Source organism: Rhinopithecus roxellana, chromosome 16 (genome assembly GCF_007565055.1).
Source record: "Rhinopithecus roxellana isolate Shanxi Qingling chromosome 16, ASM756505v1, whole genome shotgun sequence".
NCBI lineage: Eukaryota > Metazoa > Chordata > Mammalia > Primates > Cercopithecidae > Rhinopithecus > Rhinopithecus roxellana.
Genome location: NC_044564.1, coordinates 37,097,615 through 37,121,812, shown reverse-complemented (window position 1 = coordinate 37,121,812; position 24,198 = coordinate 37,097,615). Strand labels below are relative to the sequence as shown.

At 40.0% G+C, this 24,198-nt stretch overlaps 1 protein-coding gene across 7 annotated transcripts in view; it reads right to left on the bottom strand.

Moving 5' to 3' along the window:
* SPIN1 (spindlin 1) overlaps nucleotides 1-24,198 on the bottom strand; it is an 88,768-nt gene that overhangs the window by 18,444 nt on the left and 46,126 nt on the right. For 6 of the 7 annotated variants that reach the window (XM_030919548.1, XM_030919553.1, XM_030919552.1 and 3 more), the window contains one exon: nucleotides 12,669-12,717. In XM_030919548.1, coding sequence (XP_030775408.1) covers nucleotides 12,669-12,717 — 49 coding nt within the window. Of the gene's footprint in view, nucleotides 1-289; nucleotides 1,393-12,668; nucleotides 12,718-24,198 lie in introns of those variants that run through there. The other variant, XM_030919550.1, reaches the window with a different exon arrangement.

Sequence of the window (24,198 nt, the reverse complement as noted above, 5' to 3'; positions counted from 1 at the left end):
GTTCTGACAGGCGGGAGCAGGCCTCAAAAACAGGCTTGTGAAGTAGATGAAAACTACTATTGAACACTGAGCAAATGACAGAAGCCACAAAAGAGAGACTGTGATGATTAATTTTATGTGTCAACTTAACTGTGCCACAGAGTGCCCAGATTAAACACTGTTCGCGGGTGTGTCCGTGCATTTATATCAGCAGACTGAACAAAGAAGATGTCCTCACCAATGTGGGTGGCCATAATCCATTCTGTCAAGGGCTTCGATAGAACAAAAGGTAGAGGAGGGAGGAATTTACCCCTTTTTCTTCCTGCTGGCCTGCCGGAGCTGGGACATCAGTCTTCTCCTGCCCTTGGACTGGAACTGACACCACTGGGTCCCCTGGTTCTAGGCCTGCAGACTGAACTCCCCTTCCAGCTTTCCTGAGGCTTGGGTTACAGATAGCACTCCATGAGATTTCTCAGCTTTCAAAATAGCATAAGCCAATTTCCTCATAATAAATCTCCTTCATATTTTATCTATTTCCCAATGGTCCTATTTCCGTGAAGAACTCTAACATAAGAACATATATCAGAAACGGGAAAGATGAGAAATGAGATCGCTAGAAAAGATGAGAAATGAGATCACTAGACAAGATGTGAGAACTACCAGACAAAGTAAAGAATAATTTGAAAATTTTTTTTCAGAAATTAAGACTAGAAGAACATGAGAAGAAACAGACACCATGGGAGCATATGAGGAAAGTGGATGATGAAAAGGGGACAGATGTGGACAACAGCAAAAAGAATTAAGAGATAGTAACAAATATTCCAACTTCTGTATAATAGAAGAACCTAAAAACTAAAATCAAAGTTCACAGAAGAGAGTACTAAAAACCGTAATTCAAGAAAACTTTCCTGAAACAGAACACTTGAACATACAAATGCACCCCATGGGAAAACCCAGAATGACTGGTGCTAAGGCATATCCAAGTCAAATAAACGAATTTTAAAGAAAACAACACAAAAGGACCAAATCATGTGTAAGGGACAGACTCAGAATTTGACAGCAACACTCTATGCCAGAAGGCAACAGAGTAACAAACTTAAGGTTCTCAAGGAAAAGAAAATGTGAGCCAAGGATTTGTTCATCAGCCAAGAATGCACACTGACCTTCGAGTATGAAGGCCTCCAACAAAACTGTAATGAACATGTCAGAAGGCAGGGGATACTGTTTTTATCAAGTTACATGACAATGAGCTTCAGATAACCAAGGAACTCACAGAGAAGGTTCAGCACTGAGAGGAAGCAATGAATACATTTAACTGTGCAACAAATGGTGACAAGGAGAGACTATAGTGTGTAACCGTTATCTGTTCTGATATTTCAAATTTAACACAACTCTCAAAAACAGGAGGAAAGAATATGTAAAGTAGAATAAGTATAGTGAGTGCCTTATACAACTTAGATCAAAAAAATAATTTAAATTAGGATTGCAGAGAGAAAGGAGATGACAAAGAGCTAAATTCAGTATTGTTCACAGTAAGGAACATATATATATATATAAAACAAAAATAAATAAAAAGTCTGTAACTTTACTACTCAGAGATAGAAGAAAGTTGATTTCTAGACAACTGCATAATCTCTAGGAATATACAATAACATCCAACTGGCCTCTTCAGGACAACAGCTGGTGAAGGAGATATTTCCACTTTAGAATACAAGAACCTTTTGTAGTAATACTTTTTTTCTTAAACTGACAACCAGTTACATATCTTCTTTTGATTTCTAAGCAGAAGATCCAATGAGTTACTCCCTGTACAGGATCGGGCTTTCTTCATATTCAGCGCAAAGGCTAAGGTTAGTTCCCAAACCTCACTAAGGATAGAATTCAATCATGTGTCCCATTTTGTAATTTACACAGACATTCCATGATTACTACCAAAATTATAAACAAATACAGCATCTTCAATCATATGGTAGTTAACTTTGTGTGTCAAATTTGGTTACACCACAGTACTCAGATATGTGGTCAAACACTACTCTAGATGTCTCTGTGAAAGCATTTTTTAGCTGGAATGAACATTTGGATCGCAGACTATGAGCACCAGCAGACTGCCCTCATAATGTAGGTGGACCTCATCCAAGAAAAAAACTGGCCTCCCCAGAGAAGGCAGGAATTCTGCCTCCAGACTGGCTGTTCATGCTGCAGCTTCAACTCTTCCCTGGGTCTCTAGATGGCTGGCTATCCTGCAGATTTTGAACTTGTTCAGTCTCCCCAATTGCATTAGCCAATTCCTTAACATAAATCTTCCCCGCTTCCCTCCCCATGTGTTTCTTTCTCTCTCTCTCTCTCTAGAGGCATGAAATTTTCTACCCTTGATTTTCAAGAAAACCAACATAAACGTGACCTATGACAGCAGAATTTTTTGTTGCTGCTGCTCCCTCCTACACTTGTTAGCAGCATTCCTCTGCAAATGGGAATTATCTGCAGTCGCTCCTGATAATGGCTAGAATCACATGTCAGAATAAGCAGTTTTTGTACTAGACACCTCCAAGGAGCAAATAAGGTCTCCTCCCTCTTGAGCATTACACAAAGGGCTTGCATCTTGCCAGTCCCCCTCCTCAAACCGGCCTGGGGTCCTTTAATTCTGAGGATGCATATTCCTCTTTTGAATTGATTTTATTTCCTCATCTTCTTATTAAGAGTTACCTTTTGCTGTAGTAAATGATACCATGAGTCTCATACTTAACATTTTGTTCTGTGTTGTCTACCTGTCTTCTGTTTTCCTCACTTTCCTCTCTTCCTATATCTGTGCCGCTAGAATGATTGAAGTTTCTTTTCACTAAAGCCTCTAATGCAAATGATGTATCTTATTTCTAGTCTTCCAGCAATTATCTTTAATGTTCCACACATTATACCTAAACTTTCATTTTTCTATTACAATCTGTGATTAATCAAAACCTACACTTTTCATCTCCCAACCAAAGCAACACTAAAACCAAACAAGAAAAAGTCCTTAGTAAAAGAAGAAAAACTTAAAACCTTACCTGGCTAATTCTACTGCATTGCTGAAATGTAGACTTTTCTTCCACACTGATATTTTTCATTTTGCTACTATAACTTTTTAATTTAGAAACAAGAAAGGTTTTTTGGTGGCTTTTGGCGTAGTATTTTCATTTTTTTCTCATGTATATTCTGTCTTTCTAGATACATCCTCTGGTAATTCTTTCAGGTAAAGTTCAGAAATACCAACTTGCTAGATTTTTACAAGCCTCAAATTATTATTTTGCCCTCATCCCTGAATTGCCTATGTATACAAATCAGGTTCAAAATCTTTTTCCCCTCAGTACTTTGAGAGACAAAAAAACTTTCACTGTCTTTTGTAATCTAGAATTACAGACGATAGAAACCAATATGATCCTTGTGTTCCTTTGAGGGGCAATTTTCTCTTCAAGGTATTTTATTGTTATTATTTTTGGAGGGAGTCTCACTCAGTCACCCAGGCTGGAGCATAGCGGCGCAATCTCAGCTCACTGCAACCTCCACCTCCCAGGTTCACGATTCTCATGCCTCAGCCTCGCTAGTAGCTAGGATTACAGGTGTGCACCACCACACCCGGCTAATTTTTGCATTTTTAGTAAAGACAGGGTTTCACCATGTTGGTCAGGCTGGCTCAAACTCCTAGCCTCAAGTAATCCACCTCACCTCAGTATCCCAAAGTGCTGGGTCTTCAAAGAGTTTTAGAATTTTCTTTGTTCCTAGATTCTAAAATGTCACAAAGACTTGAGACATGTGTTTTTAATTATCCCTCACAAGAAGTTGGTCAATCTAAAGACAGCAGAGCAAAATTTTCACCCATATGTAGTCTGGATTATTCTCCTCCTCCAACCCCTTTTGGACTGTCATTAGACAAATGCTAGCACTTTTAGATCAATCCTCCATGATTCAACTGCCCTCTCATATTTTTCATCTTGAAGAAATCTTTAGCTCAATTGTTAGTGAATTAAGTAAACTCTACTTTCAGCCTATTGAATATCTTGCATAGTATTTTTAACGTCTAAAACCTAGTTCTTTGTCATCATACCTCGAATGGTTTTTCTTCTCAATGAACATGCTTTCTGATATCTAAGTTTCATTTTTTCCTGATTCTTCTAGTAACTCTTTAGGATCAGGTCTCCTCTGTTTTCTACACATACATGGTGATTCCTGGCTTGTACTTCTGTTTTGACTAGTGACGGTCTTTTATGTGTTTCGTGCTCTAAGATGCCTCATGATTCTTGGTGTTCGTATTTGTAGATGCAAGTCAAGATGAAGTGGCATTTGTAGATACAACGTATGTCTTCAGTTCAAGTCAGACTCTCTGGCCTCTGAGCAGTAAATGCAGGTTCTGATGAGAGAAGCCACGACCCTCATAGCTACACAGAGGCTAAGAAGTGACAGGTATCTTTAAGTCAGGAGGAGGTAAGCTGAGCATCTTCTGTTCCAATGTCAATTCTGTACAATCAATTTTCTTACCCTTTTAATATTTGGTGACTGTACCCAACCCATTCTATCTCTGATCCTGGCAGTAATCTGAATCTAGTTTATTTACTTTTTGGCACCAGAGCTCCTCAGTGGAGTCTTGACATAAATTTGTTGCTATCTGCTTGAGATCTAGAAACTTCTTAGTGCTCTGGTCTGCCAGCAGATGACCTTTTTATATTAACAGTAACAAAAACTTAGAATTTTGATAATTTCATAATTTTACTACAAATTATGATGAAGTACTATTTTCTATCTGTGTATAAAATGAATAAAACCTTTCTAGTGATTAGTTTGGCAATATCTGTCTTACCATTTGGAGTTTCCATTGTTCCAGTGAGTCCACATCTACAAACTTATCAAAAGAAAATAATAACGGATGTGCACAAAGATGTTACTAACGGGGGAAACTAAACATATAAAATGTTTAACAATAGGCCCCATTAATTTAAAAGTTCAGAGCGTATCTCTATGATGAACTATATACGTATTAAAAATCATGAAAAAGAATTTAATTTTAAAGAAATGGGGTCTTGCTATGCTGCCCAAATTGTCCTCAAACTCCTGGGCTCAAGCAATCCTCTTGCTCTGGCCTCCCAACTAGCTGGAACTACGTAGGGGTGCCTGGAACTACGTAGGGGTGCCTGCCACCATGCCCAGCTAATTTTTAATTTTTTGTACAGACAGGGTCTCACTATGTTGCCCAGCCTGGTCTCAAACTCTGGGGCTCAAGCAATCCTCCCACATTGGCCTCCCAAAGTGCTGGGATTAGAAGTGTGAACCACTGTACCCAGTCTTAAAAACTTTTCATTTTAAAAACCCACAGGTGTAAAACATGGCCACATGAAAAATTTTTATACACAATCCTTACAGGTATGTAGGAAGAAGTTTTTAAAAATATACATTAAATCAGCCGGGCGCAGTGGCTCAAGCCTGTAATCCCAGCACTTTGGGAGGCCGAGGCGGACAGATCACAAGGTCAGGAAATCGAGACCATCTTGGCTAACATGGTGAAACCCCGTCTTTACTAAAAATACAAAAAATTAGCCAGGCGTGGTGGTGGGTGCCTGTAGTCCCAGCTACTCGGAGGCTGAGGCGGGAGAATGGCATGAACCCGGGAGGCGGAGCTTGCAGTGAGCAGAGATCGCGCCACTGCACTCCAGCCTGGGCGACACAGCCAGACTCTGTCTCAAAAAATAAATTAATTAATTAATTAATTAATTAAAAATACATTAAATCATTAACAATCTCTGGGAGATGGCATTATAAATAAGTTTTCTTCCTCTCTGTTTACCTGTTTTCAAAATTTTCTACAACTTAAGTATTTCACTTTTGCAGCCACATAAAACACAATTGTTTTTTCCGAGATGGTGTTTCACTCTTGTTGCCCCGGCTGAAGTGCAATGGCGCGATCTCAGCTCACCACAACCTCTGTCTCCCGGGTTCAAGCAATTCTCCTGCCTCAGCCTCCCAAGCAGCTGGGATTACAGGCATGTGCCACCACGCCCGGCTAATTGTGTATTTTTAGTAGAGATGTCAGGTTGATCAGGCTGGTCTCAAACTCCTGACCTCAGGTCATCCACCAGCCCTGGCCTCCTGAAGTGCTGGGATTACAGGTGTGAACCACCGTGCCCGGCAAATCACAATTTTTAATTACTGCTACATTCATGCAATGTGTATACTAATTCGGCAAGAAATTTATATAAAAACAGACTTGCATATTTTAAGGATGGCAATTTCTACATTTATTTCTATTGCCTTTTTGTGATTCAAGAGCAATTCTTCTTTCAGAATGTAACTTTGTCGTTTCCAAAAGAAGGATTAAAGAATATCTGTTATAGATACAATTTCTGTCCAATTTTTTTAATGAATAACTACATTTGACTGAAAAGGCAAAGGAAACAAAGGTAATTTTCCCCTCAAGGCTGAAGGCAAAAAACGAGTTATTTAATAATATACTAATTGTTAAATCTGGAGTCCAGCTTTCCAATTACGGGACCTCGAACGCACAAGGCTGCTGAGCAGCCAAAGTTCACAAGGCAGAGTGTTTAAACAAACCGAGACTGTGCTCACCGCTAAGAGCACTGAACTATGGAAGCTGTTAACAAATTTATTTCAGTTCTTCCAACTAGTACCTACTTGAAGACAGGTTTAGATACACTAACAATATCTGATATTTGATGTAGATTACTGAAGCTAGGTGAGGAATGCCAAGATTTATGATATACTACTATATATTTTTCTGTATATTTAAAATCTCCCACAGTAAAAAGTTATTTATATATGGAACAATTTCCTAAAAGATATTTTAATTTCTTATCACTTATTAGTTCTAAAAAATAATTTTAAAAAACTATTAATAACAAAAGTTGCTTACTTACATGAGCTGAAATAGTGTATACAAAAGCAAACTACTAGGAATTACTAGAAAGGAAATAAAATGACCAAACACCCTTTGGTCATATCTGGATCATTCAGTCTAAGAATATCCCAAATAGAGTAAACTGATTAGCAACTTAAATGTGATTTAAAATGAAGGTTCTTTGAATATAGTGATTTTAATTTAAATACTCTCTGGATATATATATTGTTAAAAGCCCTTCAGTCTGTTATATTTTCTTGGAAAAGGTGTAAAATATTCTTACTCTCATTTATCAGTTACTAACATCCCCTCACAGGGCAATACTGTAAAACAAACATCAAGATACTTCATTCAACCTGGGACATCTTGAAATGCAGTCAGAATTAAACATCTATAACCTCTTTTATTGTTTCATAACTCCAGAAGCTATTTCTTGAAACAATTCAAGAAAAAAATAAAGTGATTGAAAGGTATTTAGCATCATTAGGGATAAGCTGGTATCAGTGTTAACGGCTAAAAACACTTTTCTTGTACTTTCAATGTGAGTAAATGGTGAATAATTACACAGCACTACAACCACCTTTCACTGCTATAATTTTGTATACTAATTTCCAACCACAATTTAACTTTAATTCTCCAACGTGCTTAAGATACCATTCCAGGGCGGGCACGGTGGCTCACGCTTGTAATCCCAGCACTTTGGAAGGCCGGGCGGGTGGATCACCTAAGGTTGTGGGTTCGAGACCAGCCTGACCAACATGGAAAAACCCTGTCTCTACTAAAAATATAAAATTAGCCGGGCGCGGTGACACATGCCTGTAATCCCAGCTACTCAGGAGGCTGATGCAGAAGAATCCCTTGAACCAGGAGGCGGAGGCTGCAGTGAGCCGAGATCGTGCCATTGCACTCCAGTATGGGCAACAAGAGCAAAACTCTGTCTCAGGGAAAAAAAAAAAAAACCATTCCAACAACGATTTAGGCCAGTGCTTCTCAAATTTCAGCATGCATGTGAATCATCTGGAGATCCTCTAATGAGACTCTCCAAACCAGCCCCCAAAGCCTCTTGGATTCAGCAGCCTGAAGAGGAACCAAAGAATTCCTATAAGCTCCCAAGTACCGAACTGATGCTGCAGTCAATCCACGAACCACACCTTGGGTAGCACTGATTTAGAACATATGTGTTCATGTTCCCAAAAAAGTAAACTGAGATTGTAGGAAACATTATGTACTCTTCTCAATACTTCAAAGTACCATCACTTTGTGCTGAAGTCTTGTGTTGAAAAACCTGTTTAGGAGTGCAAAAGGCTTATTGGGGAAAAAATAAGACAAATAAAGAAATGGAAAGGAAAGGAAAGAAAAAAGACCTTTCATCTTTTTACCTAGACTCCCTTAATGGCTTGAATTAATTCCTATTCCTAATCAGCATTTAAATATCTAATCTTGGTATCCAATATTTACAGACATCATACATGTTAAATTTTCAACAATCACAATTCTACCACATACCTGTAAATGCCTGTCATACACTGTATACTAGGTTGTAAGAATTAATTACTGATACTCTTGGTCTATTTGGTATTGTTATAAAGCAATTCTCCTACTCTGGGCTATGGTAGATTTTAGAAGAAAAGACCAGTTAAATCAAGATAACTTTCTTTTTGCAAGATGCAAACCAGAAAGAGAGGGAAAAACCTGCTTTGCTGGTAATTGTTGTTCAATAAAAGTTCTATGCCAAGTACTGTCATTTCCCAGATTAAAATGTCAACAATAAAACAAGATAGATCCTAAAAAAGTCAGTTCTCCATCCACATTAGCATGGTTCCTTTCACTACTTTGTCTACACACTGTGTACTTTGGGAATACCAGAGATGTCCACAGCAAACATTACAACAGCTTTAGGGCCTCCAAGTGCTACTCTCATTGCTGGCATGAATGACTTACTGCAAGGAGATTAAAAAGCATTCAATGTTCTGACCAACTTAAGACTGTAAACACCATGGTGTACATAGATGCCCGCACCAAGAGTTACCCAGTCTTCATGTTCACGACTGAAATAACCAATTTCTGAGAAGAGAAAGCAAAACGTGCAGTTCAGTAAATATGGCATGGTACTTAATAACATGGGCTCTGGAATCAGACTGTCCTATTTGAGTCCTAGCTCAATCACCTACTAGCTGCATGACCTTGGACAGGTTACTTAATGCCTTCATGCATCAGTCTCCTCATCTGCAATAAGGGGTCATAGTTCCTACTTGACAGGGCTATCATGAAAACTACATGAGAACACACCAGGGACAAGGTGGAGTACAACGACATTTTTGCCAGTGACTAGTATTTGTGTCTTATAAAATGGGAGGGGAAAAAATGCCTGGAAATACCTCCATTTAGTGTTTAGCAGATTCTAGTCCACTTTCTAAGTTGGTGAAAAATATACCAAAATCCAATCACCCCTTTCAACAGGTAGCATGGAATGGAAATCTATTCCCTATTCAAATTGCAGGATGGGGGAGGGAATTTACATTTGAAAACTGAAAAGAAGTAATAAATTTGTCTTAGACACTCCCCAACTATATTTTCCCTCCAAGATGTACTTTTAGGCTGGGCACGGTGGCTCACGCCTATAATCCCAGCCCTTTGGGAAGCTGAGGTAGGTGGATCACTTGAGATCAAGAGTTCAAGACCTACCTGGCCAACACGGTGAAACACCGTCTATACTAAAAATTCAAAAATTAGCTGGGCGTGATGTGGCTCGCCTGTGGTCTCAACTACTTAGGAAGCTAAGGCAGGAGAACCAGTTGAACCTAGGAGGTGGAGGTTGCAGTGAACCAAGATTGCAACATTGCACTCCAGCCTAAGCAACAGAGCAAGACTCCGTTTCAAAAAAAAAAAAAACCAGATGTACTTTTACTGCAAATGTTTGTCCCAAATCATGGACAGCCCAGAAAGGTGTATCCACCAGTTCCACCCAAAACAGTGCAAGGTGCTCGGCCTGTAGGAAAAAAACAAGATTGCTTCTATTTTCTTAAAAAACAAAAACCCAGCTATATAATGTTTCCTGTGCGGTCTCAGTACTTCACACCAGACTCCCTGAACCTTCCTAACACCTTCAGGGACAGGTGCTACTGCTCACTCAGTGCAGTTCTGTGACTTTTCCCTCAAGCAACCAGAGGTTCTTTCTCGGCCCCCCAATACTGACTTGAGAAGAGACAGAAGGGGTGGCCACCATCACTGAGTCCCAGTGTCAAGCCAGGTGGCCCTTATTCCTTGCAACTCCCGTGAGTCAAAAGTGGAGAAAGTGAAGGGGAGAGGGATGCTATGGTTCTGTGTTTTTCTATATTTGATTTTCATAAAAATTGCATTTTAGAAAGGAATCTATGCTAAAAAGCTGCAAACCTCATTGTTCCAGTTCAATACCTTGATTTTAGACAGGATTAAGCCAACCTTAGATACATTAAGGAACTTCCACAGGCCTAACAGCCAAACTCCATCAGGCTTCCTAACTCGCCTGGGAGAGCCTGCCTCCCCACCAGGCAGCCTCTTCAAAGCTCCATGCAGCCATCCCTGCTCACTGCATGGGAAAAACATTAATAATCATCATTCATGAATGTGGAAACTTCTGTTTCAGCCTTTCCTTCTACCCATCTTCAGATTCACACTGAGAATAGGAAAACAGGACTCACAACTTTTCCTTTCAGTTTCTCCCTTTTGCTAGAGAGTAATATGCTCAAGGCTTCCAGTCTTCAAGACAAGTATGTATGCCTGTGAAAGCACTAAATCAAGGTCCCCAAATGTGGAACATACAGGATGAGAGACTTTTTCAGTTACTATGCATATGAACTTCAGGTGTTTCGTTTCTTATGCTTTAGGGAATCAAACCTATGAATTAATGAACAGTATTGCCTGTTAGGATGAGGCAGATGGAATCTTACTGCACAAATAACACGCCCAAGAGCTCAAACCTATTAATATCTGAAATCCTAAATGAACTTTTAATCATAGATGATTAGAAAATATGGAAAAATGATTAGAACGCACATTAATATTCTAAAAGCCTTTAACTTAATTTGCAAAATCTATTTTGAATGAACTGTTCTGGTCTTGCAAAGTTAAGGTTTAACTTGCCTTTGTCCCCATTGTATTTAAGTTTTTCATCATTACCTAATATTTATGGCTTACATTTGTTTTTATTGTTATGCTTTATTTGTGGCAAGACACAGCTTAGCATTTATAGTAATGACGTGATAATGAGCAGAAACATATCACTGGATATGGCAAAACCATGAAGATGATGAGCACATGGATAAAATTCGAGAAACTATTAAACCTCAGAGATACAAGAACTTACGTAGCTTACCTCCACATTTTTACTTTCCAGGTAGTTTCTTATGCTAAATATTACAAATATTTGTATTATGTATAATGTACACATTTTGGAGACTTTTGTTTGGTCCAATCACTAACAATTACTGAAGGGCATTCATCTAGCCCTTCCCTGATAGCCAAGAGGCCTCACATCCTCTTCAGCTATTACAGTGTGGTGTCTAAGGGGCATACACTTTCAATACCAATATTTTGGGGAAAAAATGTTTTAAAGAGTGCCTCACATGGTGCTAGGGTCAAGGAGTGTCTTCTCCGTATTTAATCATCTGTGACTAAAAAGAGTCTTACAATCAGAACAGATTGTTAGAGTGACATTTCCAGTTTGTAACGGCATAGTCACCAGTATAGGCTAGACAGTTGTGAAATCAATTATATATAATAAAGTGAAAGTGGGCCGGGCGCGGTGGCTCAAGCCTGTAATCCCAGCACTTTGGGAGGCCGAGAGGGGCGGATCACGAGGTCAGGAGATCGAGACCATCCTGGCTAACATGGTGAAACCCCGTCTCTACTAAAAATACAAAAAACTAGCCGGGCGACGTGGCGGGCGCCTGTAGTCCCAGCTACTCGGGAGGCTGAGGCAGGAGAATGGCCTGAACCCGGGAGGCGGAGCTTGCAGTGAGCTGAGATCCGGCCACTGCACTCCAGCCTGGGCGGCAGAGCGAGACTCCGTCTCAAAAAAAAAAAAAAAAAAAAAAAAAAAAAAAAAAAAAAAAAAAAAAAATAAAGTGAAAGTGAATATTATAATTGAAGACATTAACAGAATCTTAATTTTCTTTTTTGGATATAACTATGTCACACACACAAAAAAATTTAGGGAAAAAAGTGGCTTCTGTAAGCTGGTATTTATAGAATTTAGGATTGAGAACACATTGTCGGTTTAAATACATGGCTATTGCATTATCTTTTAACATGGATATGCTTTCCCTAAATTCATAAGCTTTTCCTTCATATAAAAATGCTATAAAACAGTGAGCGTGTGACCACATGTTAGGCAGGCCCTCCCAGCATAAGACATGGTCTCTGCCCAAAAGGAACTCCTTGTCAAACAGTGGACCAAGACCAGGAGAGAAAACCTGCACACAAGGCCCACACAGGCATTACAAGGAGAGAAGAGGGAGAGGTTCACCATGCACCTGCCACATTTATTACAACAGTTTTCCTTCCATTGGCCCAGTTCCCATTAAACTGGAGATAGATCATGTCCCAAAGGCTTTTAAAGGCTGAAGGGTAGAACTGGCACACTTCAGCCAGGCCAAGGGGAAGGGAACAGACAGAGAAGATGACTACATACTATTCCTCATCGCACACTACATCTCCTGTGAGCTAGGAAGCCCTCGATCACAGGGGAGGGGGCCTTACCTAGGTGATCTTGTATGCTGCGTAACAAAAGGTCACAAAACACTATTCTAGAACCAGTTTCAGAACTGCTTACTTGTGGGATGTCCTCTTCTTCATCATGTTGGCAGATACTCCAGCATGGCCTGTAAGAGAGATGCATATACAGTCGATGAAAACCAGATTTAAGAATACCTCAGAATGCAGGAAATCTTAACTTCCGAAAAACTGCTATACAGAACATGAAAAGGCACCATTACCAGCAAACATGTAAGAAAAGCCATTTGTTTACTGAACTTTTAAAAAGGAGATACACACAAGAGATTCTTGAAAGACAAAATAGCAGAGGCAACAGTTCTCTACCCCCTCAAATCAGCCATAAAAGCACAAAACCAGAATTGCATGGACAAGAACTACAAGAAAAACTAAGTGTCAGTCTGGTGTGGAGGCTCATCCCTGTAATCCCAGCACTCTGAGAGGCCAAGGCAAGAGGGTGGCTGAGGCCAGGAGTTTGAGACAGGCCTGGGTAACATAGCAAGACCTTGTCTCTACAAAAAAAAAAAAGAATGAGCCAGGTGTAGTGGTGCGCACCTGTGGTCTTAGACACTCAGGAGGCTGAGGTGTGGGGAACACTTGAGCCCAGGAAGTCGAGGTTGCAGTGAGCTGTGTTTGTGCCACTGCAGTCCAGTCTGGGTGACAGAGCAAGACCTTGTCTCAAAAAAACAAAAACAAACAAACAAAATAACCTAACCGGGCACAGTGGCTCAGGCCTGTAATTCCAACACTTTGGGAGGCCAAGTTGGGTCGATTACCTGAAGTCAGCAGTTTGAGACCAGTCTGGCCAAGGATGATGAAACCCTGTCTCTCCTAAAAATACAAAAATTAGCCAGGCGTGGTGGTGTATGCCTGTAATCCAGCTACTTGGGAGGCTGAGGTGGGAGGACTGCTTAAAGCCAGGAGGCAGAGAGGTTGCAGTGAGCCAAGACTGCACTACTGCACTCCAGCCTGAGCAACAGAGTGAGACCCAGTCTCAAAAAAACAAAACAAAACAAGACTAAGTGACAATCCTAGCCATAAAGTCCTAAATGGTACAGAACAGTCTTACTGTCATAAACAACTGAAAAACAGGATGAAATATATGAAACACCTGGTTTCAGCTGCTGGCCGATAGGCAGCACAGGTGTGTGGGATCTGGGAGCAGAAAACACACATGGGGAACCCTGCACAGGCCCTGACCTCATTCCTGGAAGCAATTTTTGGGCATGGTGTATGAAGGGGGAACCAAGAACACTATCCTTTTACCATGTCGTGAGTCAGTCTGGAGTTGGGAAGGGTGGGCTGGCTGGAATTTGTGGAACTACATGTGGGCAAGAAGGGATCTACTCAGAAGGGAAGCTCAAAAAGTCTGCATTTGAGAGTGGATGTCTTAAGTCTTTGGCTAACACAAATCTGCACATAATTCTGAGAAGTCACAAAGGGACAGTTGTCCAGATTCCATCGTCACCTCTTAACACTTGGGGCAATCAATAAAAATGGCAACAGATGGCCCTAACTAGGAAATATGAGGAAGCCTGGAACAAAACCTCAGCACCTGCTTACCAAAATAGACTCCAATACTCTCTAAAGGGCATCAACAAAGTCCCAACACTCAACAACACGAGGTTTCAAACGTTCAACACCAACAAAAATTATTAGACACAAAAAAATTAGCAGATTGTAATTACATAATCGAGTTGGCTATGAGTGAAATAAAGTATTTAGCAGGCAAGGACATTGAGAACATTAATAAATATGTTAAAATATTTAAAGGAAAATAAAAATACTTAAAATACAAAATGGAAAATATAAAGAAAACAAACGAAATTAGTGAAAAACACACAATCTGAAATTAAAAACTCACTGAATGTGAGATACAAAGATCGGTGACTTTGATACAGAGCAATACAAACTACTCAAAATAGCACACAAAGAAAAACCTGGAAGAAAATGAGCACAACCTCAGTGACCTTTAGGACAATATCAACTGGCCTAACACTTAGGAAAGTAGAATCCAAGACAAAGAGTAGAGAGAGGAGTGAGGGGAAAATATAATGGTAGAAAGTTGTCCAGATGTGATAAAATGCATATAACCACAGGGCTAACAAGCTCAGCAAAGCCCAAGAACAAAAACAAAGGAAACCACACCAAGGCACTTCTTCATCAAATTTCTAAAAACCACTGATACAAATAAGTTTTTTTAAATAGCTAAAGAACAGAAGATACATTAAATATAGGAAAACAAAAATAAAACTGGCTCCAAAATTGATGTCAGAAACAACGTAAGCCTGAAGACAGTGGAATAAATCTTTAAGGTGCTAAAAAATAAGCAAACCAGGCTGGTGCAGTGGCTCACGCCTGTAATCCCAGTACTTTGGGAGACTGAGGGGGGCGAATCACATGAGGTCAGGAGTTCAAGACCAGCCTGGCTAACACAGTGAAACCCTGTTTCTACTAAAAATACAAAAAATTAGCTGGGTGTGGTGGCGCACGCCTGTAACCTGTAATCACACCTATTCGGGAGGCTGAGGCAGGAGAATCGCTTGAACCCAGGAGGCGGAGGTTGCAGTAAGCCAAGATTGTGTCACTGCACTCCAGCTTGGGCAAGAAGAGCAAAACTCTGTCCAAAAAAAAAAGCAAACCAACTTACCTATGGACTTAAAATGCTATATTCAGCAAAAAATACCTTCTACTTGCAACACATTGATAATTAAACTAAATGGAAACAGTCTAATTGTACCAATTAAGACTATAAAGGGAAAAGCCAAACAAATTAGCTTCAAGACAAACAATGTTACCACAAATCAAAGGACAATTCCAAATTCTAAAAGAGTGAATTAATTAAAAAGCCATAATAATCTTAAATGCATATGAACTCAGTTACAGAGTACTGAAACACATGAAGTAAATCTGACAGAAAGACAAAGACATATCTATAATTATACTTAATTATACAACTCTCTTCTCTCAGCAGTTGATATAACAAGTGGATAGGAAAATCAGAAAGATTATCATGAATATGCCAATCAAAAAAATAGAAAAATTTAAAAGAAAATCAAAAGGAATATAGAAGACCTGAACAATCTGAACAACCAACCTTATTTAGTAAAGAATACTAAACCATTAACACCAAAATAGTTTTCCAAGTTCACATGGAAACATTCACTCAGATACATACTTCTGAATCATACAGGTCTCAGGCGGAGCATGGTGGCTCACATCTGTAATCCAGCACTTTAGGAGAGGCCAAGGTGGGCGGATCACTTGAGGTCAGGATTTTAAGACCAGCCTGGCCAACATGGTGAAACGCTGTCTCTACCAAAAATACAAGGGGGAAAAAAAAGAAAAAAAAAAAAAAGCCAGGCATGGTGGTGGGCACCTGTAATTCCAGCTAAGGCAGGAGAATCGCTTGAAACCGAGACGTGGAGGTTGCAGTGAGCCAAGATCACGCCACTGCACTCCAGCCCAGAGCACGACTCCATCTCAAAACAACAATAACAATAATAATAATAATAATAATAATAAAAGTCTCAACATGTTTAAGACAATACAATCTGAAATCAAAGTTTATAGTTCTTCCATGGAGACTAAAACTGGGAGATGGGCTGACTGCCAAGAACCGCTCTGCCCACTTCACCCAGCATGTTCATACGCACTGAGACGTGGACAGAAGCTCAATAATAGCTAATGGGTGAAGAATTAAGCATGTGATGGCTTCAAACAGTGAAGACAAGATACAGACTGAAAGCAGGAGCAAGTCTACCTGAAGCATCCCTGGAACATGTCTGGTCTTAGAGTAGACAAGGATGGAAGGAGGTAAGAAATGAAAAAAAGAGAAGTAAAAGTAAAAAGTTTTTCAAGAGCTATTAGAATTGCACCAGGTGTCAAGAATCCTTTTCAATCCCCAACATACACACAACCCCACACTGGATGTACTGAGTGCTGGGTTCTAGGAAAGGGTGCCTCAAATGCTAAACATCCCCCTATGTCCCCAGAGTCAACACTTCCATTTAGAAGAAACAGAATTTTGCTATTTATCACTCAAGAAAAGGTAAGCCATTCATAATCAAAGAATTGAGAAAAATGAAAGTGAGCAGCACCACTATCCCTGAAATGATCTGAGATCTAAAATGATTATAAAGAATTGGCATCTCCAAGGAAACTGAAGATATTATAATAACAGAATGGGAACAAGAGTCTATGAAAAGGGAGCAGCTCCTGAAAATTAAAAAATAAATAAAGAGAATCTGGCATTTAAAAAGCTTGCAAGTTAACTAATTTGTCCATAAAAAGTTAAACAAACTAAAAAAAGCAACAACTTCTTAGACTAGTCAGCGAACTAAGGTCACAAGACAAACTGTCCGCAAAACTGGAGAGACAGGCAGAGACAGAGAATCACAACTTACTAGATCAGAAACCTCCACACAGGAACCAGGGCCATGGTAAGAAAAACCTAAACTGCAACCGACATTGCTGGAGAATCAGCATAGGCAAGTCTGACAAAAACTTCAGGGGTTGGGGGCTGTCTTAAGAGGACCCCACACTTTCCTGAATTTTTCCTCTACAAGCTGGAGAAGCTGGTCAAGCCATCCTGTCCCACAAGGGGTGGGGATGGGGAGACTGAGAAGCACAAGCAAAGGTCACAACCCAGGGGTACAAGCCTCAAGAAAAGATTGACAGGCAATCATAGAGTCGACTACAGACTGCTTCCCCTCCCCAGTACACCTTACCACCACCCTGCTAAAGACCTATTACCACCACAGCTCCTCTTACCCAGACATCATGTGCGCCTTTCAACAAGAAATCACAGGCTTATTGAAATGCAAAAAGTAGTATTAAGAGACAAAACAAGCATCAGAACCAGACTCAACTAGGCAGGGAATTACCAACTAGGTCTGTTAATTCCACCCAGACCAGGAATTTAAATGAACTATGATTAATATGCTAAAGTCACTAACGAGTAATATAGACAACATGAAAGAATAGATGGACAATATATACAGAAATGGAACTTCTAATAATCAAAGAAAGCTATGAATAAACACTTTAACAAAAGCGAAGAATGCCTTTCAGATACAGGCTTATTAGTAGACTGGACAGGACGAACCAAAGAACGTCTGAGTTTAAAGGCATGTTAATAGGAACTTCCAAAACTGAAAAGCAGAGAAAAACCCCTGAATATCCAAGAACTATGGGACAAGTACAAAAGGCATAACTTACACATTATGGAAATACAAGTAGGTAAAGGAAGAAAGGAACAGAAGCAATGTAAAGCAAAGACTGGGGGTTTTTTTTTTTTTTTGAGTCTTGCTCTGTCGCCCAGCCTGGAGGGCAGTGGTACCATCTCGGCTCACTGCAACCTCTGCCTCCCAGGTTCAAGCGATTCTCCTGCCTCAGCCTCCCAAGTAGCTGGGATTACAGGCATGTGCCACCCCAGCTAATTTTTGTATTTTTAGAAGAGATGGGGTTTCACCATGGTGGTCAGGCTGGTCTCGGCCTCCCAAAGTGCTGGGATTACAGGCGTGAGCCACCACGCCTGTATAAGACTGAGATTTCCCAGAAATTAATGCCAGACACCAAACCACAAATCCAGGAACCTCAGAGAATGCCAAGCCGAATAAATGGCAGAAAAAAACTACACCAAAGAGTATCATATTCAAACTGCAGAAAAATCAAAGGTAAAGAAAAAAAAAAATCTTCGCTGGGCATGGTGGCTCACACCTGTAATCCCACTGCTTTGGGAGGCTGAGGTAGGTAGATCACTTGAGGTCAGGAGTTTGAGACCCACCTGGCCAACAAGGTGAAAATCCATCTCTATAAAAATACAAAAATTAACCAGTAATTCCAGTTACTCAGGAGGCTACAGCAGGAGAACTGCTTGAACCAGGGAGGCAGAGGTTGCAGTGAGCTGAAATCAGGCCACTGCATTCCAGCCCAGGTGACAGAGCAAGACTGTCTCAAAAAAAAAAAAAAAAAAAGAAAAGAAAAGAAAAAGAAAAACATCTTGAAAGAAACCACCTTACCACAGAGGAATAAAGAATTATATAAGACTTCTCCTCAGAAGCCATGCAAAATAAGAAGATAGTAGAGGGAACTATTTAAAGTGTTGAGAGGAAAAAAACTACTAAACTACAGTTTTATATCCTGCAGTATATCCTGCAGAATTACTTAAAGGGAAGGAGAAATAAAATACTTTCTCAGACAAACAAAAAGTGATGAAATTTTTCACCAGCAGACCTGCCTTGTAAGAAATGTTAAAAAGAAGGTCTTTAGAAAGAAGGAGGACTGGCGCGGGGGCTCACGTCTGTAATCCCAGCACTTTGGGAGGCCGAGACGGGCGGATCACGAGGTCAGGAGATCAAGATGATCCCGGCTAACATGGTGAAACTCCATCTCTACTAAAAATACAAAAAATTTAGCTGGGTGTGGTGACAGGCGCTTGTAGTCCCAGCTACTCGGGAGGCTGAGGCAGGAGAATGGTATGAACCCAGGAGGCACAGCTTACAGTAAGCCCAGATGGCGCCACCGCACTCCAGCCTGGGCGAGGGAGCGAGACTCTGCCTCAAAGAAAAAAAAAAACAGAAGGAAAATTTAGCTGGGTGTGGTGGCAAGCGCCTGTAATCCTAGCTACTTGGGAGGCTGACGCAGGAGAATTGCTTGAACCCGGGAGGCGGAGGTTGCAGTGAGCTGAGATCGCACCACTGCACTCCAGGCTGGGCAACAAAGCAAGACTCCATCACTCCATCTTTTAAAAAAAAAAAAAAAAAGAAGCAAAATATAGGTCAGAAGCTCAGATCTATATAAAGGAAGGAAGAACATTAATGAAAAAATAAGTGAAAATAATATAAAATAATATAATAACATACAATATACAATTACAATAAAAACATATTTATAATAAAAATAGAATATAAAAACTTTTTTTCAGACAGGGTCTCACTACTCTGTCACCCAGGCTGGAGTGCACTGATGTGATTATGGCTCATTGCAACCTCAACCTCCCAAGACTCAAGTAGTCCTCCCACCTCAACCTCCCAGGTAGCTGGGACTATAGGAATGCACCATCATGCCTAGCCAAATTTTTTTTATTTTTCGTAGAAATGGGGTCTCACTATATTGCCCAGACTGGTCTCAAACTCCGGGGCTCAAGTGATCCTCCCACTTAGGCCTTCCAAAAGGCTGGGACTACAGGCATGAGCCACAGCACACTGGCCTGGCCTATTTTTCTTAATCGAGCAACAATGTATGTACACACACACACACACACAAACACACGCACAAAATGAATGGCAGTGATGATGATACAACCAGACTAGAGAGAGAATTAGGAATACAGCCATCCCTCCTTATCTATGGGGGACTGGTACTAGGACCCCCTTCGACACCAAACTCCAAGGATGCCCAAGTCCCTTACATAAAATGGTGTAGTATTTGCATCTAACATAGGCACATCCCCTCCCATATACTTTAAATCATCTCCAGATTACTAATAATGCCAAATACAAAAGCTATGTAAATCATTGTTACAATGCATCATTTAGAAAAAAATGACAATAATGTACTTGTTTATAGTATAGGCATAATGATATTTTTCTGGATATTTTCTATGTGTGTTTGGTTAAATCCACAGATGTAAAACCCACAGATGCAGAGGGCCAACTAAATTTTATCATTATAAGGTACAAGGCACTACCCCTAACGCAATATAATGTTATTTCAAAGTAGGTTTGGGGAGGGGGAGTTTTGTTTTGTTTTTTTTTTTAAGGAAAAAAAACGGGGAGAGGAGGGGAGGGAAAAGGGAAGAAAGGGAGGGAGAAAGAAACGGAGAGGCCAGGCGCGGTGTCATGCCTGTAATCTCAGCACTTTGGGAGGCCGAAGCAGGTGGATTACCTGAGGTTGGGAGTTCAAGACCAGCCTGGCCAACATGGTGAAACCCCATCTCTACAAAAATACAGAAAGTAGCTGGGCATGGTGGTGTGCACCCTATAGTCCCAGCTACTGGGGAGGCTGAGGCAGGAGAATTGCTTGAACCCAGGTGGTGGAGGTTGCAGTGAGCTGAGACCACGCCACTGCACTCCAGCCTGGGCGACAGAGCGAGACTCCATCTCAGGAAAAAAAAAAAAGGACAGGTAGAAAGGAAGCGAGAGAGAAAAAGAGACACAGAGAAAGAAAAGAAAGAAAGTAGACTTGGATTACTTGTAAATGTATATTGTGAACTACAGGGCAATCACTAAAAAAGTTTAAAAACTTAACTGGCTGGGCACGGTGGCTCACGCCCGTAATCCCAGCGCTTTGGGAGACCAAGGTGGATGGATCGCTTGAGCTCAGGAGTCCAAGACCAGCCTTTGTAACATGATGAAACTCTGTCTCTATTTTTAAAAAATTTTTTTAAATTAACCAAAAAATCCTTGATATGCTAAGAAATGGAAAAAAAGTGGAATAATATAAAACGCTCAATTAAAACCACAGAAGGTAGAAAAGAGTGGAAGGCAAAAAAAGGAAAAAAGGACAAGGGCAAAGAATAGACAACAGCAACGTAAGTATGGCGCGGCATCACCCCACCTACATCAATAATCATTTTCTACGCTACTCATCTAAGTATACCACTCCAGACAGACTCAGAGCGGATCAAAAACAAGATGCAACTTCACGCTAGGTACAAGACATCCACTTTCACTATAAATACACACACATTTAAAGTAAATGGATGAAGAAAAGATACAGCTTGCTACCAATAATCAAAAGAAAGTGGGAAGCTATATTAATGTTAGAGAAGGCAGCGTTTGGAGGAAGAAAAGTTATCAAAGATAAAGAGGGGCATTACATAAAACAAAGGTGTCAACTCTCCAAGAAAACAGAACAATCCTTAACGTGCATGTGCCTAAAAATGGGGCATCAAAATATGTGAGGAAGAAAACTGACAGAACCATAGGAAGAGACAGATTAACTCCACTAAAGGTTGAGTATCTCTTATTCAAAATGCTTGGGACCAGAAGTGTTTCACATTTCAGAATATCTGCATATGAAATGAGGTATCTTGGGAATGGGACCCAAGTTTAAACACAAAATTTGTTTCATATAAACCTTCTATATACCCCTTGAAAATAATTCTATGTAATATTTTAAATAATTTTGTGCATGAAACGAAGTTTATACTCATTGAAGTATCAAAAACCAAAGGTGTCACTAGCTCAACCCATGTGGACAATCTGTTATCATCATCATTCCTGACACTGAATTTATATGCTACCAACAGCAACCATTCTCTTACACTAATTCACATACAAGTTCTTAACAGGAAAAAATATAGCACTCCATTAACACAGTGAAAAAATAATGTGTTCAGGATACCTAAGCAGCACAGTAGCAGCGCCAGAATACCTATGTCAGCTATTAACAGCAACAACAAACAACAGCTTGCCTTTACTCTTCACCTACAACGCTGTGTTTTGTGTGTTTTATTTTTTTAGGTGAGAAAAAATATTAGAAGCAGTTGAGGCAGCAGAAAGTGGGTCCTTAGGAATGAGCAAGCATTCTACTGGATGGTTTTTCAAAGTGTTTCCTCTAGTCAACTGCCTCATGAACAAGTTTTTATCTTAAGTTTCTCTTTGATAGTATAAATTGACATGGTTTCTTGCTGTATTACAAATGCACCCTGCTCTAGTCCTCCAATAAGCCCATCACACGTTTTCCCCATGTCGTCAACAGGCACTTTTTCTTTAGTATTAATGTCATCTTCATCACCCAATTGTGGAATCACGTGAGTTACTCAAAAAGTTTCAGATTTTGAAGTATTCTGGATATTAGGTTTTTGGATTAGGGATGCCCAATCTATATTATGGTTATGGACTTCAACATCCTTCATCAATAATGGACAGATCCAGAAGACATAAAATCAGTAAGGATATGGATGAACTCAACAAGCACCATCAAATCTATCTGACTACAGATCAAATCTAATCTATATATTTGATCTATAGTCAAATCTAAAGACTACTTCACACCCAACAGCAGCAGAATACAAACTCTCTCAAGTTCACATGGAAAAAACACACCAAAACAGACCACATTATGAACTGTAAAACACAGCTTCACAAATTTTAAAAAATACAAATCATATAGTATATGCTGTCATACGACGATGGAATTAATCTAGAAATCAGTAACAGAGAGATGCCTGAAAAATCTCAAAATACATGGAGATTAAACAACACATTTCTAAGCACATGGGTCAAAGAAGAAACTGCAAGAGAAATTTAAATATATTTTGAAGTAAGTGAAAATGAAAACATAACTTACCAACATTCAGCAAAAGCAGTGCTTACAGAGAAATTTATAGCAATTAATGCATTAATTTATAGCAATTAATAATCTTTTCTTTTTTTTGAGACAGCGTCTCGCTCTGTGGCCCAGGCTGGAGTGCAGTGGCATGATGTTGATGCGCTGCAACTTCCACCTCCCAGATTCAAGTGATTCTCCTTCCTCAGCCTCCTGAGTAGCTGGGATTACAGGTGCACATCACCACGCCCAGCTAATTTTTCTATTTTTAGTAGAGACAAGGTTTCACCATGTTGGCCAGGCTGGTCTTGAACTCACCTCTGTCTCCCTTAGCCTCCCAAAGTGCTGGGATTACAGGCTTGAGTCACCATGCCCAGCCAAAGAAAGATCTAAAGTCAATAATCTAAGCTTCTTAGGGAGCTAGAAAAAGAAACCACGGTGAGGAGAGGAAAATCAAATTATAAAATTATAAAATCAATTTTTTTATAAATAAAATTATAAAAATTAGAGCAGAAATCACTACAGTTGAAAATCAAAATCAATAGAGAAAAATCAATGAAACCAAAAGTTAGTTGCTTGTGGAAATGCAAAATGGTACAGCTGCTCTGGAAGACAGTTTGGCAATTTCTTGCAAAGCAAACATACTTTTAACCGTAAACCAGGAGTTGTGCTCCTTGATATTTATCCAAGTGTTGAAAATATCCCTACACAAAAATCTGCACAAAGATATATATAGCAGCTTCATTCATTTTGTTGTGTTGTTTCCTTTTTTTTTTCTTGAGACAGGGTCTCACTCTGTTGCCCAGGCTGGATGAAGTGTGGTAGCATGATCAGTGCTCACTACAGCTTCTCCCTCCTTGGCTCAAGCCATCCTCCCGCCTCAGCCTTCCAACTGGCTGGGACCACAGGTGTGAGCCACGGTGCCCCGCTACTTTTTGTATTTTTTGTACAGATAGGGTTTTGCCATGTTGCCCAGGCTGATCTAGAATTCCCAGGCTCAACAGATCAGCCTACCTCGACCTCCCAAAATACTAGGATTACATGTGTGAGCCACCACCCTAGGCCTATAGCAGCTTTATTCATAACTGCCACAATTTGGAAGCAACCAAGATGTTTCTTCAGTAGGTGAATGGATAAACTGGTGCATCCAAACAGTAAAATATTATTTGGTGCTAGAAAGAAATGAACTATCAAGTCATAAAAAGACACAGAGGAAATTTATGTACATATTAATTACTAAGTGAACAAATCCAATCTAAAAAGACTCCATACTGTATGATTCCAACTGTATGCCGTTATTCTGGAAAAGACAA